At 44.7% G+C, this 15348-nt stretch overlaps 1 protein-coding gene and 1 long non-coding RNA gene across 7 annotated transcripts in view; one reads left to right on the plus strand and one right to left on the minus strand.

Moving 5' to 3' along the window:
* The window catches only part of LOC107263629 (protein C-ets-1), an 81277-nt gene that overhangs the window by 56481 nt on the left and 9448 nt on the right, over positions 1–15348 (minus strand). For both annotated transcript variants that reach the window (XM_015731039.2, XM_015731049.2), the window contains one exon: positions 6853–7057. In XM_015731039.2, coding sequence (XP_015586525.1) covers positions 6853–7057 — 205 coding nt within the window. The remainder of the gene's footprint in view (positions 1–6852; positions 7058–15348) is intronic.
* Positions 3074–5683, plus strand: LOC112493768. 5 transcript variants are annotated; one of them, XR_003058481.1, is made up of 4 exons: positions 3074–3617; positions 3736–3973; positions 4054–4160; positions 4253–5683. It is a non-coding gene; the product is annotated as an uncharacterized LOC112493768 (long non-coding RNA). The 5 variants fall into 5 exon arrangements; XR_003058482.1 differs by having other exon boundaries at positions 3074–3510; positions 3604–3973; XR_003058480.1 differs by having other exon boundaries at positions 3074–3973; positions 4036–4160.

The raw sequence follows: 15348 nt of genomic DNA on the forward strand, positions 1-15348 counted from the left end.
CCCCCCCCCCCTGATTTCATCAGATCTTAGTGGAGAGAAAGAGAGCCTGGAGGCACCTTCTCCGAGGAACTGTAGACCTCAGGGCTGATTTTCATCCCTTCCGGTTCTTGAGATGGGATCCCAGCAAATATTAAAGAAAATGACAGGGCACTTTTTCGTGCACGGCGCTGATGATCATTAACCAGTCGTTGGATGGAGTTTGAGGTTAAAAGTTCCCGAGGAAATCAGGGCCCGGAAGGAAAAGTCACGCGAAGGTATCAAGCACCCCCGGGGTTCACTCACCTTTTTTTTTCCCCTCTTTTAAGGGTCTTGGGAAAAATCTGAGGGAACTAATGGCGTTGAATTGGATCTGACCCTAACGCGGTGGTCCCGTGAGGCTTCGAGTCTCATGAATGAAGCGTGGTCGCGTGGCGCCTCGTGACGTCACAACCTGTTGCTACCTGTTCCTCTGGCTTCCTCTGAGAACCGCCTTTCCACTCGCCCTCGGGCGCAACAGTCCGCGACATAACCTATCGGAACGCAATATGTCCAACTTGATACCAGCTCGATGAGGAATATGAAATCTAATATGAAACAGTATTGAGATATTTTGTACTAGTTAATCGATGATCGTTTGACATTTTTTTTTTTTAGATTGAGAAACCGAAATTTTGATTCAACTACTTACAGAAAGTGTTGAGTAGGAAATGTGGATCGCTGTTTAAGTTTCATTGGGTTATGTTATGTTATAAATCATTCAAGTAATTCGTAAATATTTCGACTGCTCATCCTTGAGATTTTCGGTTAATAAGCATCCATTACAGATTTAGTATGCCTTCGGAGATCGGTATGGATGATCAACCTTTACCTAGAAACCTACTTTATCCACGGATGGTTCGAGAATTTTCAAGCTGAGAGTGGCGCTACCTATCGGGAATACATCGAAGCTTCACGTCCGACGAACTGCCGCTAGAGGCAGCCACCGGTCGGTCGAAAGTGACGTAACTCGTAGATGCCCTTATATAACCAAAGTTGGAAGGTGATCAGCCGAAGGCGAGAAATAATTCATTTTTAACTAGATAAGCGTGCTATCTTGAACTCACGATCAATAATCCCCACGTGTAAATTTGTTGCGATTCAAAATAGCAGACGACCTCATCGCTAATAAATTAACCTAAAACGCGGACGACTCCATTCGAAAACTCGTCAAACCAGAAAGTTCTATGGCGTTCTGCTGGCGTCTAAATATCAAAATCACCATTAAGCAAACTCTAATCCCTTACTTATTTGTATAACCTGGCACTCTGGTACTACCATAAACGCAAAGAACACGTCTTAATCAGCCAGACGGCTATTTAGAATTTAAAAAGACTCGGTGCTCTTCGTTACACCGAGTTTAAAAGCTCCATCGATAACAACAAAGCCCTAACTATTAAAAATTAAAATATACACAAGATTCTCGCACGGAGCCACATGAAAGTCTATCGGCAAAGTGGCGTTGCACCTAAAAGCTAATATATCATTCTCAGAAAAAGCTTTCTTTCGAAATAACGATCTACCCACGACACAGCAGCAACAGAGCCCGAGAGAAAATCCAGAGCCTCGGGCAACATCTGCCCCGTTAAAGGTTGTTTGATATTGTGAGATGTTTTGACTGACTTGAGTTTGCCGTGGATATAGTGCCTGCCAATGGGGACGTGAGAACGCTATCTGCGTTTGGTTCGGTTAAAGACGCCGAACCAAGAGTAACGGCCAACCGCACGCACAGCTGCGGTTACATATTTCACGCAATATGTTGGCCACCTTGTCTCCGCCAGCTTAAAACACGATCATCCCATCCTCTTCCATCCCGTATCCTCCTCATCCACGTCACCTTCTCGTACCCCCCCTGCACTATCTGGGCTTCGGTGGTTCTACCATTATTTCACAGGAATCCGATCCGTGCACGTACCGATTTACAAGATGTCTACCGACATAAGACAATCGGAGGGTCGCTGGCTGTAATATAAAGATTTAAAAGAAAAACAAATCCATCGAGGCTAAACAAGTAAGTCCACTGTGGTTACTGAGAATTTAACTTATAATAGCCGAGATAAATTTGTCCAGAGTCGTTGCTTAGCTGTTTCAATGGGCTACCACCAACGATATCCTAAAATACATTGCGGGGGATTTATTGCAACGAAATTACGGCAATCAATGGCGCCCTGTGTGGGCCGTTTGCCTCGAGAGACTAACGTATTTGCGCCCGTATCAAAACCCGGTAATCTAACGAGCTTCTTGGATAGTCTAATTTATCCTCGGATTTTACCTAGAATACGAGCCTGATTTTCGTTCAAGGTAAATACCGACGCATCAGGATTCCTATAATAGACGTGTAAATGATGGTATGCGTCGAATGATGCAAAGGAGTTGGGTATATCGAATTACAAAGTCAGGGACGTCAAACGGTACCCGCTGGCAATCTAGATAATCTTTGGTACTACCGATACGTAATTCTGCAGCCATATATCTCTCGTTACTCTATTTATATTCTACCTCGAGCAACGCCGGACACCTTGTGTCACTCGCGTTGACACAGGGATAAGGTTAGTTTCGCAATGGAATACGATTATGGTTGTTACACGACTCTACTCCTGGGTCACGTTGAGAATGAAAGTCGACGGAACAAAGTGAAAATATCGGAATGAACGAGTAAGAGGGAAGGTGTGGACGTACTGGCATGCCAATGGCATATACGAGTGGACGCGAAAGACTGGGGAACGAGTAGCGGCGCTAGTCGTTCTCGAGGAGGCAAGATGTCCGATGGACAGCGGAAGCTTTTGTAATTCAGGCACGTAAGACGTCGACGAGTCTCCCTCGTTCATCCGGTGCCTCGTCGAGGAATAAATTGAACGAACATCTAGCCTACCTACCGAGCGAGGAATCGCTTCTCGGAATGACAAGACGCACAGGCCTCGATGCCGTTCGGCGTCTCCTTGTCTAAAGGTTCGTACCGTACGGACGGGACGATGCGCGCAACGACAATGGTCACGCTACAGTGAGCGACGGCGGAACCTGAAAATGACAGGTCGACGAGAGAGGTAGGATTATCTTTGAATGCAGCAATAATATATAAAGTAAAACAAGACGGAAAGTCAAACTCGAAGCCGAATAATAAGTGTGGAGGCTCGATAGGCAAGCAGCGAGTATAGAGTGAAGTTGGCGCTGGGTTGGGAATCGAGATTCATATTTATGAGCGTGGCGCGCATGCGCGAGCGGCGGCCATGTTTGATTATGCCTGGAATCGGCAGCGAAGGGAAGCGCGCAAAAGAAACAAATTTGTTGCGCTACGTCAATGTCGCGGAGACAATGCTCATTTACATAAAACATTCTGCACTGGCTGTCATCAGAGGCCTATCGCGGAATCATATGACAATAGCATCGCGCCTCGGTCATCGATTGTTACGGAAAAGCTGGATCGCTGCATTATTCAGCGCGGCAAACTGGAAAATATAAGCGGTCGACGGCGGCGTCCCTACGTGTTTTGTGACGGTAAAAATAAGCTCGGCTACTGCGCTTCGAGAAAGTGGGGTGGGTGCGTTAAACCCCGAGGCAACCGTCAATGCCGCGGACTTCCATTTACAGAAAGCCGCTCCCTGGTAATTCAATCGCGAGGTTATCTATCGTCTGAGAACATCGACACCACTTCAAGCACTCATCATCCATCCCAGCCAATTTCAAAGCACGGTATACAACGACGTCACACTTATTTTTCAGCATTGTTTATTGCACTAGCCGCTAGCCAAGAATATCCCCTAAATCGGGCACAAAGGACGGCTTCACGAGTAAACACGAGCTTCGCGATACTTTGAAGAACAAAAAGAACCAACCTTCCAGCCTTATTCGCATATTCACGGAGACCAGGAGGGCCGGCCTGTCTCGGTGGATCCTACTTTCCATCCTCTCTTCAAATACGGAGCATCCGTTACGAGAAATCAAAATTAATAACTCCCAGGTACGATTTTAACACTCAACCAGGCGTGCCGCATGGCTAATCCCCATTGAAAAAAAAAAAAGAAAAACATTCCTAGATAGACAGAAGCCTCGAGTTAAAAAGTTCACGCACGTTGACACAGAACGTGCACGCAGTCAGACCGGATGCAGCCTCAACCCTTCCGTGACGGGCAGCCCTGTCCCACACGGTGATCGTTATGATTATTTATTATTAAAGTGTCGCACAGAAGCCCTTCGCCGTGGCGTGACTCTGACTTTTCACATTGCGATCGGCTTTCAGGTTCCACGGGTCCCGAACGAAAACGCCCTTAGGGAACTCAACGCGGAGAGGCCAACGATCTTACGTGAATCACGAGACGACCCACGTGAATAGAATGCCGTAGTGTGCCAGGCGCTGAGTACAACGTTGAATTCTCAATGAACCACGTGCATCTACCTTAACGCACACGCGTCCCTTCTAATTACTATATAGTACCTCTTGCTGCCAAACGGACCGTAAGTCGGACTCATCTACGCCTCCGTTAACGCCTAAAGAAATCACACGCAGTTTCAGTAGCCACGTAACGACCGCCTCTATCGGTTCGACACTCTTCCGCGTAACGACACGTCGCTAAATGCATACCGTACCTAATCCTAACGAAATCACGTAATCCCTGTACCTCTAAAATATATATATATATACAATTCTTCGTAAAATCCACGAAAACATCCACGTCGTTACCAACAGACAACCTAGCAACACATTAAATCATTACACTGTAATAATCGCCATGTATCAAACGTTGCCTCTACCAGCCGATAAAGTCTAATCAGTTGTTTACGGTCTGCCAAGTCACGTGTAGTAGAAAAAAAAAGATGAAAAAAAAGTTTCGTAGCGACTTCCAACGCTGCTATATAATACATATACAATATGGCTATTTGGTGTTCGACTAGGACTCGCTGACATAAGTAGGTGGGCTGCTGGTCGGACTCTGCGTAGTTTGACTATACCTAAGTACAGCAGTGTAACGAGTATGAAAACGAGCGATATATATATACATACACGTAAGTACTAGAGACTGTAGCAGGAGAAGGGAAAGCGGGGGCGTATAGTGGGGGCCTTAATGAGGATGCTGCTGATTATCCAATTCGTAAATTCTCGCTACATTTTGATCACACTGGCCGACCCGCGAGTAACAAGAAAATAACGTTTCGAATCGTACCGACTAATCCTACACGTTCTATACACAAGTATTTATTATATGCTTAGTCTGCTCGCAGCTCCTATTACGCAAACACGGCCGCGGATCACGAGTCCGCTAACGCGGCCAAACGGTAAGACAGAAACGAGACGGACGAGACTAGAGAAACTGAAGTAGCCGATGCAGGAGATTTTTCATTCTGCGCGAGAAAAAAAAAGAATAAAAATAAACAGCTGATTCTCAAAATTCCTGTAAAAACTGTCCTAGCTCGTTGGCTGGTCACCGATTGAGGGACCGTAGACGTATGGTATGCCTAATTTTTTTTGTGTAATAAAATTTTCTCCAAACTCAGCGAACTTGCAGATCGGTCTACTGATCTCGTGGAATCGTACAGGAATCGTAATTATTAGTCACGACCGATCTTGCGTAATCCTATTGACGAATAATTCGCGCATGCCAAAAGGGTTCGCCTCCGATTGTTCGTATCAAACGTTCCTTTCTCCGTTCTTCCCTCTTCACTACGTCGTATCTCGCACTGCTATCGCTTTCAGAACTCATTTTCCGCGGTGACACGTGGAATGAATGAATGACGCAATGTCTTGTCCAAGGTTACAGATTCACGTGAAATCTCTCTCTATATATATATATGTATATATATATATATATATATATATATATATATATATATATATATATATATATATATATATATATATATATATATATATATATATATATATATATATATATATATATATATATATATATATATATATATATATATATATATATATATATTTGCCATCGGTTTATATATAGTATAAAAACTTATGGCAAAACTGTAACATAAATTGATACAACAGGTATATATGGTAAATTATTTGGAAGGATAGGGGGGGGGTCACCCATCCTCCGTGCAGTAATATTGGCACCAAGGGTGACGAAACGTCAGGCACACCTGTTTGTCAGGAGCGTATTGTGCGTGATCGATGAAGCGCGGGGGTCAATAGGGTCGAGGATGCCAAGGGTGGTGCCTACGTAAACCTACCTGTTGCAGTGCCCGTAGGGATGCATCAATTTCATGCCAGAGAAAAGGAAGTTCGGCCCGTAATGCGTGCGTATCGCAGTGGCAACGAGGGTCGTAAAGCGACCGTTCGAGCGATACGAGGAGCATAAAGGTAGGGCATCCTGTGACTCGCCCGGGACACCTAGTTTCATTTCGTTTGAGTCAAGAGTGAGACGGGGGGACCATGGTCCCCTTGGTTTACATTAAGTAGAGAAAGACATATATATATATATATATACACACACGGATACTTCCCCTCTTTTTCTTCAGAGCTCAGGCGTGAAAGCATGTTTTGAGTTTGGTCCACAATCTCTGGAATCTTTCGAAAGTGAAAGAACTTAGTGAAGGAAAAAAAGCCCCCCTCTAAAAAAAAAGATGCAGAGTACAGCACTCAAAAAGTATGCGCCTCTCGTCCTGAAAATATCATCAAAGAACACGGGGCCGATTTTGAGTAAAAAAAAAAACAAAAAATAAAATAAAAAAAAATCACGTTCATCCTGTTGATCTAAATATCCCAAAATGCCCATCCGAACCCATCGGTACGTCCACCGTGCCAGCATCTCGTCCGCCGTGGATGTTCCTGAGTCGCTAAGATACACAGAGCAGTGAAGGATGCAAAGGTCAAAAACTCACCGAGTGAACTCTCCGGGTCCGAGAGGTCCGAGAGCGAGGGTACCTTGCGCATCGAAGCGAATCGAGCGGGCAGAGCAGGCACCAGGCCCTCCTCCTCGGCGTCCGAGGCCAGCTCCTGCTTCATGTACTTGGCCATCATCATCATCACGCCACCGCCGCTGAGGCTGCCACATCCGAGAATACCGCCCACGCCACGCGCATCGCGCTGAAATCATCAAACGATTCGTTAAATCTTAACGACGGCCCTCGTTACACGGGACTTCCGGTGGCTCGTGCTACGACGCACTAGGTACTTGCACATGACGTTACATATACAAATAGATATAGGCAGGCGTACGGTCGTCATCTTGCGCGGGTGCCGTATGACTGGCGTGGGTATAAATTTTGTTTTTCCCCTAGGATTCCGATATCCTAGGGAAAAAACAAAAGCCAGCTGTCAGCTGACAGTACACACGTAGAGAGTCAGGCATTGCGTGTAAAAGGACGAGGATCAGCCAAGTTTGTATATTTTGTGTAAGTGTCAGAAACAGCAGCAGGGACGACTTTGGGCCGGTGGTAGGTGAGGTTCATTAATGGCGTCGAAAGGCCCCGTCGTGAAAGTGTCCGTCGTACGTGCTCGACGAGACGGTTAACGTGTCCGAATGCTCAGGTAACACGTCGTAAAGACTGTTCTCCGTCCCACGTATCGTCTTTGCATGATAATGTGAGGTTAATGACGTTGCCCCTGGTGTCGTTCGACAAACAGTGTATTCCGAATGGGAGCACAGTTCAATTTGTCGCTATCTGTGTCTCTTTTATTAATCCCCCGCGTAATAAGGTACGGCCCTCCAACGTGAGCTTTGTTCGGATCATTAAGCCAGTTGTCGAGACGGCCTCTAATTCGCATGGTCGGTGGTAACGCGGCAGACGAGGACTGAGGATGTGTTACGGTTACGAGATATTACTCGTGACGCTTCGTATTTAGACATACAACTATTAGACAATAGGGAGTGTAGGGTCGCGTGAGAATACAGCGAGCGAACTAGGCGAGCGAAATCGTTTTATATCGGTAACGAATAAAAGTGACAGTAGCGCCTGGCAGCAGGTCGATTCGCCGTATCGCATTAAATTCACTATGCACCGGAGTGAAGGTCATCTCGCTGAGGTATTCGAGACTAAGGGTTAATTCACACAGAGACAAAGAGGGCGTGCGATACAGAGGCCCTATAAATTAAGTTCAGTCTCTATTAAGGGCCGACCTATATATATATATTTTCATGAGGTCTAGGAGAGAGAGTACGTGGTTCGCTCCCACGTTTACATTGGCCATAATGGCCCCCAGGCACAGACCTACCGGTCCGCGCGCCCTGGTCGAGGTAATTAAGTAGATGGTAACGAATAGCGAAAAAAAGAAATAGGGAGAGTACGGAATCGATCGGTGGGCTTTGGAGTTCATCCGGGAAGCAAGAGTGGCGGGGAGATTGCTCCAGTGCACTGGAACGAGGTGACGTGGTCAAGAGATCAGGCGTTTGGGTCGAGAAGGTCAACCCCGGGGTAGCGATCCTCGACGGCCTTAATGGTCAATGCGATTTCGTGTCGTGGCACAGCAGCGTGCGATTACATTGCGCGAGTGCGTGTACCGATTAGAAAGTGCGGACGTTGTCTCGAAAATGCGAAAATTGTAAAAAGGAACGGGTGCATAGGAACTAGGGGCGAGGAGGGGAGGGCGAAGAAAGGAGAGCGAGAGTTAAGAAGAGAGAGGTCGAGAGGGGATCGAGGAGAAGGAGGGGAGGTGGTGCAGGACGAGGAGACTCAGCAGAAACATGAATGAACGGTGAACCTGCAGCCGAGTGGTCTTGTCGTAATTCTCGTGTAGGAGTGGTGGTAGTCGTGAGTGAGTGCGGCGGGAGGGGGGGGCGAGAGAGAGAGAATTAGAGAGTGAGAGAGAAAGAGGGAACGAAAGAGTGACAGAGTGGGAGAAGGATGGGAAGAAGTGCATTCGAGGGGCAAGAGGGGAAGTGAGTGGGGAGATCGGATAGCTGTGAGAGGTAGCGGTGGCGAGAGGGAGGAGGGGCGACGGAGGGAGGGGGGGACAGTGAGAATTAGTGAGAGAGAGAGGGGGGATGGGAGGGGAAACGCAAGGAGGGAGAAAGAAGAGAAGAGAATGAAGGGGATGCCGCAAGCCCAGAACCGACCGGCTTGACCTTCGTGCGGGCAACTGAATGAAATGGCTGCGCCGACGGAGTGACGCAACCGAACGGTACGGCAACGAGGCACGAAGATCCATGCCACACCTCGCCTAATAAAATCTCAGATCCTAATGTCGTCGCATCCTTATCAATAGTTCGGCTTGATTTCGCGTTCGGTTTTTTTTTTTTTTTACAAAATTCTTGAATTTTTGAAAATCGAATTTAAATAATTTCTAGGCTGACTCTGCTGTGTAGAATTTTGCGCGTGTCCCACGTGCATACCTTTTGACGTTTCACGTGCGTGTTTGACAGTTTGGTAATTCGTTGTTCAATGAAAGGCGCGAGTTAACGTCTTACGTATGCGACAAGAAATAATCTACGGGCGAACGAAGATAAGGAAAGTATTGATCTTCATTAATGAATGGGAAATTGAAGCGTATTTTTCTTTTCGAGTCTCGATATCCATTATCTAACGTAAACAACGATTGTTACTTGGCGTGTGGAATACTGTTGCGTATACGGATAGACAGGCGATTGGACGACGACTTGGATAATTAGCGAAAGCGATTGGCTCGAATGACTCGAATAAAAAGGCCCGAATGGATAAAGATAAAAATCGCGTGATTTAAAATTAGCGATGTCGATGGTCTTGGGGACACGACACAACACAGGCCGATGTAGAGCTCGTCATCGTGCGATAAGGCCGTTGCGATAATTCGATACATTGTTCGCGAGGTCACGGAAAGTGTCACATTGTGTGGAGTGATTAAGGAGCGCTGGCGGTTAAAACGTTAGAATCGCGAAAAATTTGACGTTAAAAGTTCAGCGTGTCACGGCGTTACGAATCGATTATGAACATCAACAGAGTCAAAGCAACATGAACGATTATACTGTTAATAAGGTATTTAATTATTGTTTCGTATGACAATAAGTAAAGGAGACGCGCAAGAATCGTGAAAAATTTGACGTTAAAAGTTCAGCGTGTCACGGCGTTACGAATCGATTATGAACATCAACAGAGTCAAAGCAACATGAACGATTATACTGTTAATAAGGTATTTAATTATTGTTTCGTATGACAATAAGTAAAGGAGACGCGCAAGAATCGTGAAAAATTTGACGTTAAAAGTTCAGCGTGTCACGGCGTTACGAATCGATTATGAACATCAACAGAGTCAAAGCAACATGAACGATTATACTGTTAATAAGGTATTTAATTATTGTTACGTATGAAAATGAGGAAAGTCAATAAAGCTAACGTGGCGCAGATTATAAATAAATTGTCAGTATTATATAAGAATAACATTTTTTCTAACCGATAAGAAGAATCCAATGATAAATCCATGACCAATCGGTTCCCTGTCAGCTGTTCGAATCCACTGTTATCGGTTGAACGTTACCGCTAAAAAGCTAATCAACAATTCGATTTGCCTTATCTAACCGGTGACGCGTGCGAATGGATTTTTTTAATTATTTCAATTATCCTTCATTAATTAAGCCACCTCGATCGGATCAACCACTTCGGAGCACGCTTCCATTGAAATTAAATCTACATGACGATACGAGGCAAGCAATAAGAATGAAAGGAGGCGAGTAGCTCGAAAACGTGAGAATCGCTTTGAGCTATCAGATACACGAAAATTAATGAAAATCGCCACGTTCGCCGAGAGTTTGACTAATGATTCGCATGAATAAAGCCGGCCGCGTAAATCTCCAATGGAAACGTGGCATTACGAAATTACCTTGCAGTCTATTGGATTAACGAGCAGCACGTGTTTTCCTTATCGAGACGTATCAGAGCGCGAGAAGCTGCGAGGCTCGCGAAGCGTCACGATCGTAGCAACGTGACGAGGAATGAGAATTTTAGCGATAAATTATCGATTCGAGCTTTGCGTAAGAAACCGACGATAAGAAGTGTATAAGATAGGAGGTAGAGAAGAGAGCGATGTTGGGCCAAAAAAAAAGTGAATAAAAGGAAGAAAAAAAAATTGAATCAAATTTATCACCAAAAACGTGTAGGAAGTAAAAGACGATATAAAATGAATAATCTCGTTACGGCTAATTGCAATTGACGGCACTTCCCACTTTATATCACTGAAGTGGAATTTTGGAAAAAAATTTTTTTTAATTTCTTCGAAATTCTGTATATCCGCTTTTTCATGCGCCGTGTACGTGTGACGGAATATGACATGACGCTCTCTTTTTTTTTTTTTTTTGGAAAATTTCACCAAAAAAATACCTCCTAGCGATAATCGTAAATATTTCTGAACGAAGGTCCAGCCGTGACTAGCATCGCTGAAGCACCGGCGACCCTTTACATAGTCATACGCCATAAGCATGTAGGATACATACGTATACACCGTAAGTACTTCCTAGCCTGATCTGACGCCATGTGAGACACTAGTGAATATTTTATACTTGTCCGTCATTCGAATTGCTCGTACAGAGCCAACCGCGAGGACCGTCACGATGACGATACACAACGTGTGTATTAGAACGAGGAACAGAGTAATAAGATATAGGCGGCGAAAAGTATACACGATAGAAGCGGCGATCGAGAGCTTCGGACTTCAATAAATAAATTCAAATAAACGGCCGATAACTGACGGAAGGATCAACGTACGGCCCTGAGCAACGAAAAATGGCTGACTCAAAAAATAATCACGAGGACATTAAAGCTAGCTTGATGGGATGAAATTGTGCAGAAAAAAAAAAAAGAGTACAAAAAATTTTTTTTCAAAATCCAAAAAATCGACCATTAATTCAAAGAGAGGAAAGCAGTGGACACAAATCGCCCCACGAGTATTTCAATGACTCGATGTATAGCTAAAGACAACCTATTATTCTAGGAGACATCGGAGTGCCACAAAGTCAAGGATGAATTATTGATAAAATGGATATCCACTATCGCGCAGCTGTCAATCAAGCTGTCATGGAATTTCGAAGTTGACGTGTAAGTGCATGGTAGGGGACAGATGTCCGAGAGAGATGAAAATATCTCAAAGTACTAGAAACGAAGGCACTTATATTTACAATGACGAATGATAACCCTTTTTTGTCGAACAATGCCTTCGGCCACAGACTAATGACACGCATCTATCGCGTGTATATGGAAATCCACGAGCGGCCCTTAGCTCTAATCTCGATCGAGCATCATTGCGATATGACAATCGTAGTTTGCAGGTGGTTTGGATTTTAAAAAAAACCAGCTCCAACTGCCATTTTCCTATCGAGTTAGCGTACTCTGGTAAAGGGCGCAATAAAATTAAAGTTGATTTTTTTTTTTAATCGTGCGAGTACTCTTATCGCAGTAAAATCTATTTTACCGTAGGATGCGTCCTTTGGGTTATTTTTTATCTTTTCGCTCTATCAATCTACTTGCATCGGGGACGTCAATTTAGAACGCACTAGTGTGCCGGAGCGAGTGGCTGCCGCCGTGCGGCTAATACAGAGCTGCGATTTTATTAGGATAAGGTTAGATGGATCGTCGACGGGATACCAAATGAACAAGGAAAATTGAGGGTACAGGTTGAACGCGACTAAATGAAATCGGAAAATCAAAGCGAATATAAGGAACGTGTTTTTTTTTTCTAATTCGTTTGTTGCAAAGATTTATTTGAAAAAAAAAAAAAAAAAAAAAAAAAAACGAGTTTTGAACCAAATGAACAAGGAAAATTGAGGGTACAGGTTGAACGCGACTAAATGAAATCGGAAAATCAAAGCGAATATAAGGAACGTGTTTTTTTTTTCTAATTCGTTTGTTGCAAAGATTTATTTGAAAAAAAAAAAAAAAAAAAAAAAAACACGAGTTTTGAACCTGGATCAAATGTGTATTTAGCAATGACTTTTCGAGCTATTTTTAAAAGAGCTTCCGACGAGCCAACGGAAACTAATTTTTTTTTGTTTGACAACTTCGGCTACTGTTTACTGATCACTCATAGTAATTGTTCCGGTCGGCTGTGAGCTAAAATCCACTCGTTTCAAGAACCAATGATTAGAGACCACCTATATCAGATAATACAGTCGGAGTCATTCTACGAATAATTGAGATCGAATCAGCCGAGAGGACTGTTAAATTATTAGTAAGAACGAACGACAAAAAAAAAAGATAGCTCCGCATTAAGTAAACGAATAATCCCCGTATCGTCAGGGATGTTGCATTAAAGAATAAAATGTGCAAAGTGAACTTCCTGCCCGTCGATACCAGCAAGAGAAAAGACGGGAGGACCGCTTTCAGCATCCGCTATTGTTAGCTGACCCCATACGTGGCGGTAACGACATAAGGGACGAATATAGCCGTGCCATCAGGATGATCCCATAATGTGGATGGTCTGGCGCGGAGGCAAACCCGAAGAAACGAGAAGGCCCAGTCCAGTCAAGAAATAGGTCCAGCACGACGTGGAGGTCTTGAATAACAATCGACGGAGTAAAGATTCCTCTTGGGTATCGGTGATTAACAAAAGCTCGGTAGACGCACGGAAACCGAATATTTAAAGAGCCCCGAGGACAGCCACTTCCGCCGGAGGAACCAGGTTCCTGCGGCTGACCAAGTGGAGAGTTCCGGTGCTCGTGCAGCTGCGCCCCTGTACCTTCCGACGCTCCCACCGTGAATCTCGCAGTTTTCTTCGGTAGCCGATACCCAATATACCTGTGGCTATACGATCCGTATCGATTGGCCATAGACGAGTTCAGCTCCGAGATACCAGAGTCTTACGTGAACTTTGATCCCTGAGGATCCCACGCGAGCACCGGACACTCGGCTCGATGAAAAGTAGACTGAGCGTGGCGAACCGCACCTGCGAGAAAATTGGATCGATAAAGATTAGACGCATCCTTTTCAATCGCTAATTCATCCTGGCAACCGATCATTACTGGGTACCTTGGGTTGGGTCTTTGAGGTGATAAACGAGGATCCCACCTTTGGCTATTCTTTTTCTTCTTTTCCTTTCTCTACCTTCCACCCATACGAATAGTCCATCTCTTTCTCTCTGTGTTACTTCTACGTTCTAAGGAGAGAGAGCAAGAGCTCCAAGGACTCTCTCTCTCTCTCGTCAGACAGTACTCTCGCATTTCGTCCGTCATTCAGTATCATCCTTTGGTCCATGAAAATATCTTTCATACAGCTCGACGTAATTGATTAGATTTTACGAAGGGTCACCCTCGGCACTGCGCACGAGAAGCGACGTGTCTTCCGCTTAAGGAATATCCGACCAATTCGTCGAATGACTTCGAAGAGCCAATCCTCTGGCATAGAATACTTATTGTCGAACGTCGTTATCCGTACTACCGGGTTCAATCCACGAAGCGACACCCTCAGGGAAGCGGATAAGATTGGTACTAAAATTTAACCCCGTACGTCTATAGACCACTCATGAAAGGCTTTGACAGCTACGATACTTCCGTACCCGAGGACAGATTATTTTCGGTACGTTTACCCAGGAAAGTTAACAAACGTCCTTACCTCTCAAGACTACCCCTTGACACTCCAGTCTCCCGAGATTAACAACGGGCACGGACACCGTGAAGAGCGTCAGTTAAAAACCGTACCTTCGTTTGCCTTGTATAATATTGACAACCGGCATTCCTTTCACAATCAAATACATCGAGACACCCAAAGAGTCGCGTTAATATTAAAACAGTTTAACCCAATGACAAAACAACGTACCAACGTAACCTCAATATTACAAAGAAAAGGCCAAACTCCGTTTCCTTTCTTCCCAGAACTCGCACAAGCTGGTAGACGTTCGGGCTTATTTTTATATACAGTACATATCTCGTCGTAAGACTGTCAAACCTCCTTGAAAAATTCCTTTGAACGTCCACTGAGAAATATATATACTTCGTCCCGCGAAGAGGTAAGCTACTAAACGAAGTTTGACAAAAAAAAAATCTACATCAAGGATTTCAAAAAATTAATTTCACTTCCACCTACGTAAATACCATCGTTGAGTCTCTTCGGCGTTACGTTTGCAAATATCATCCTATGCCTGGTACAGCATAGAAACACGGAGTCTCTTGGAGTGGCTGTCAGGCATTGACTAAATTCCTCGATTTTTTTTTTCTTTTTTTTTTTTCTTATTCCCTTTTTACCCTCTTCCATTCATACCCATCGAAGACGTACAAGGTATGTGAAAGAGTCCTGGGCGAGGGTGCAGTTTGGCCAGGGCCTGAATAGGGACCTCAGACACCGAGTTACATATCCCAGACCTGCGTATACGTGCACAGGCTATATCTACGTGGGATCCGAGAAGCCAAGAGGTAGCCGAAGGGTCGAGATCATGAGAAAGGGAAACCTACGCTGCCAGAAATAGCACACCTTCTCTAACGC

Source organism: Cephus cinctus, unplaced genomic scaffold, assembly GCF_000341935.2.
Source record: "Cephus cinctus unplaced genomic scaffold, Ccin1 Ccin1_scaffold0013, whole genome shotgun sequence".
NCBI classification, from domain to species: domain Eukaryota; kingdom Metazoa; phylum Arthropoda; class Insecta; order Hymenoptera; family Cephidae; genus Cephus; species Cephus cinctus.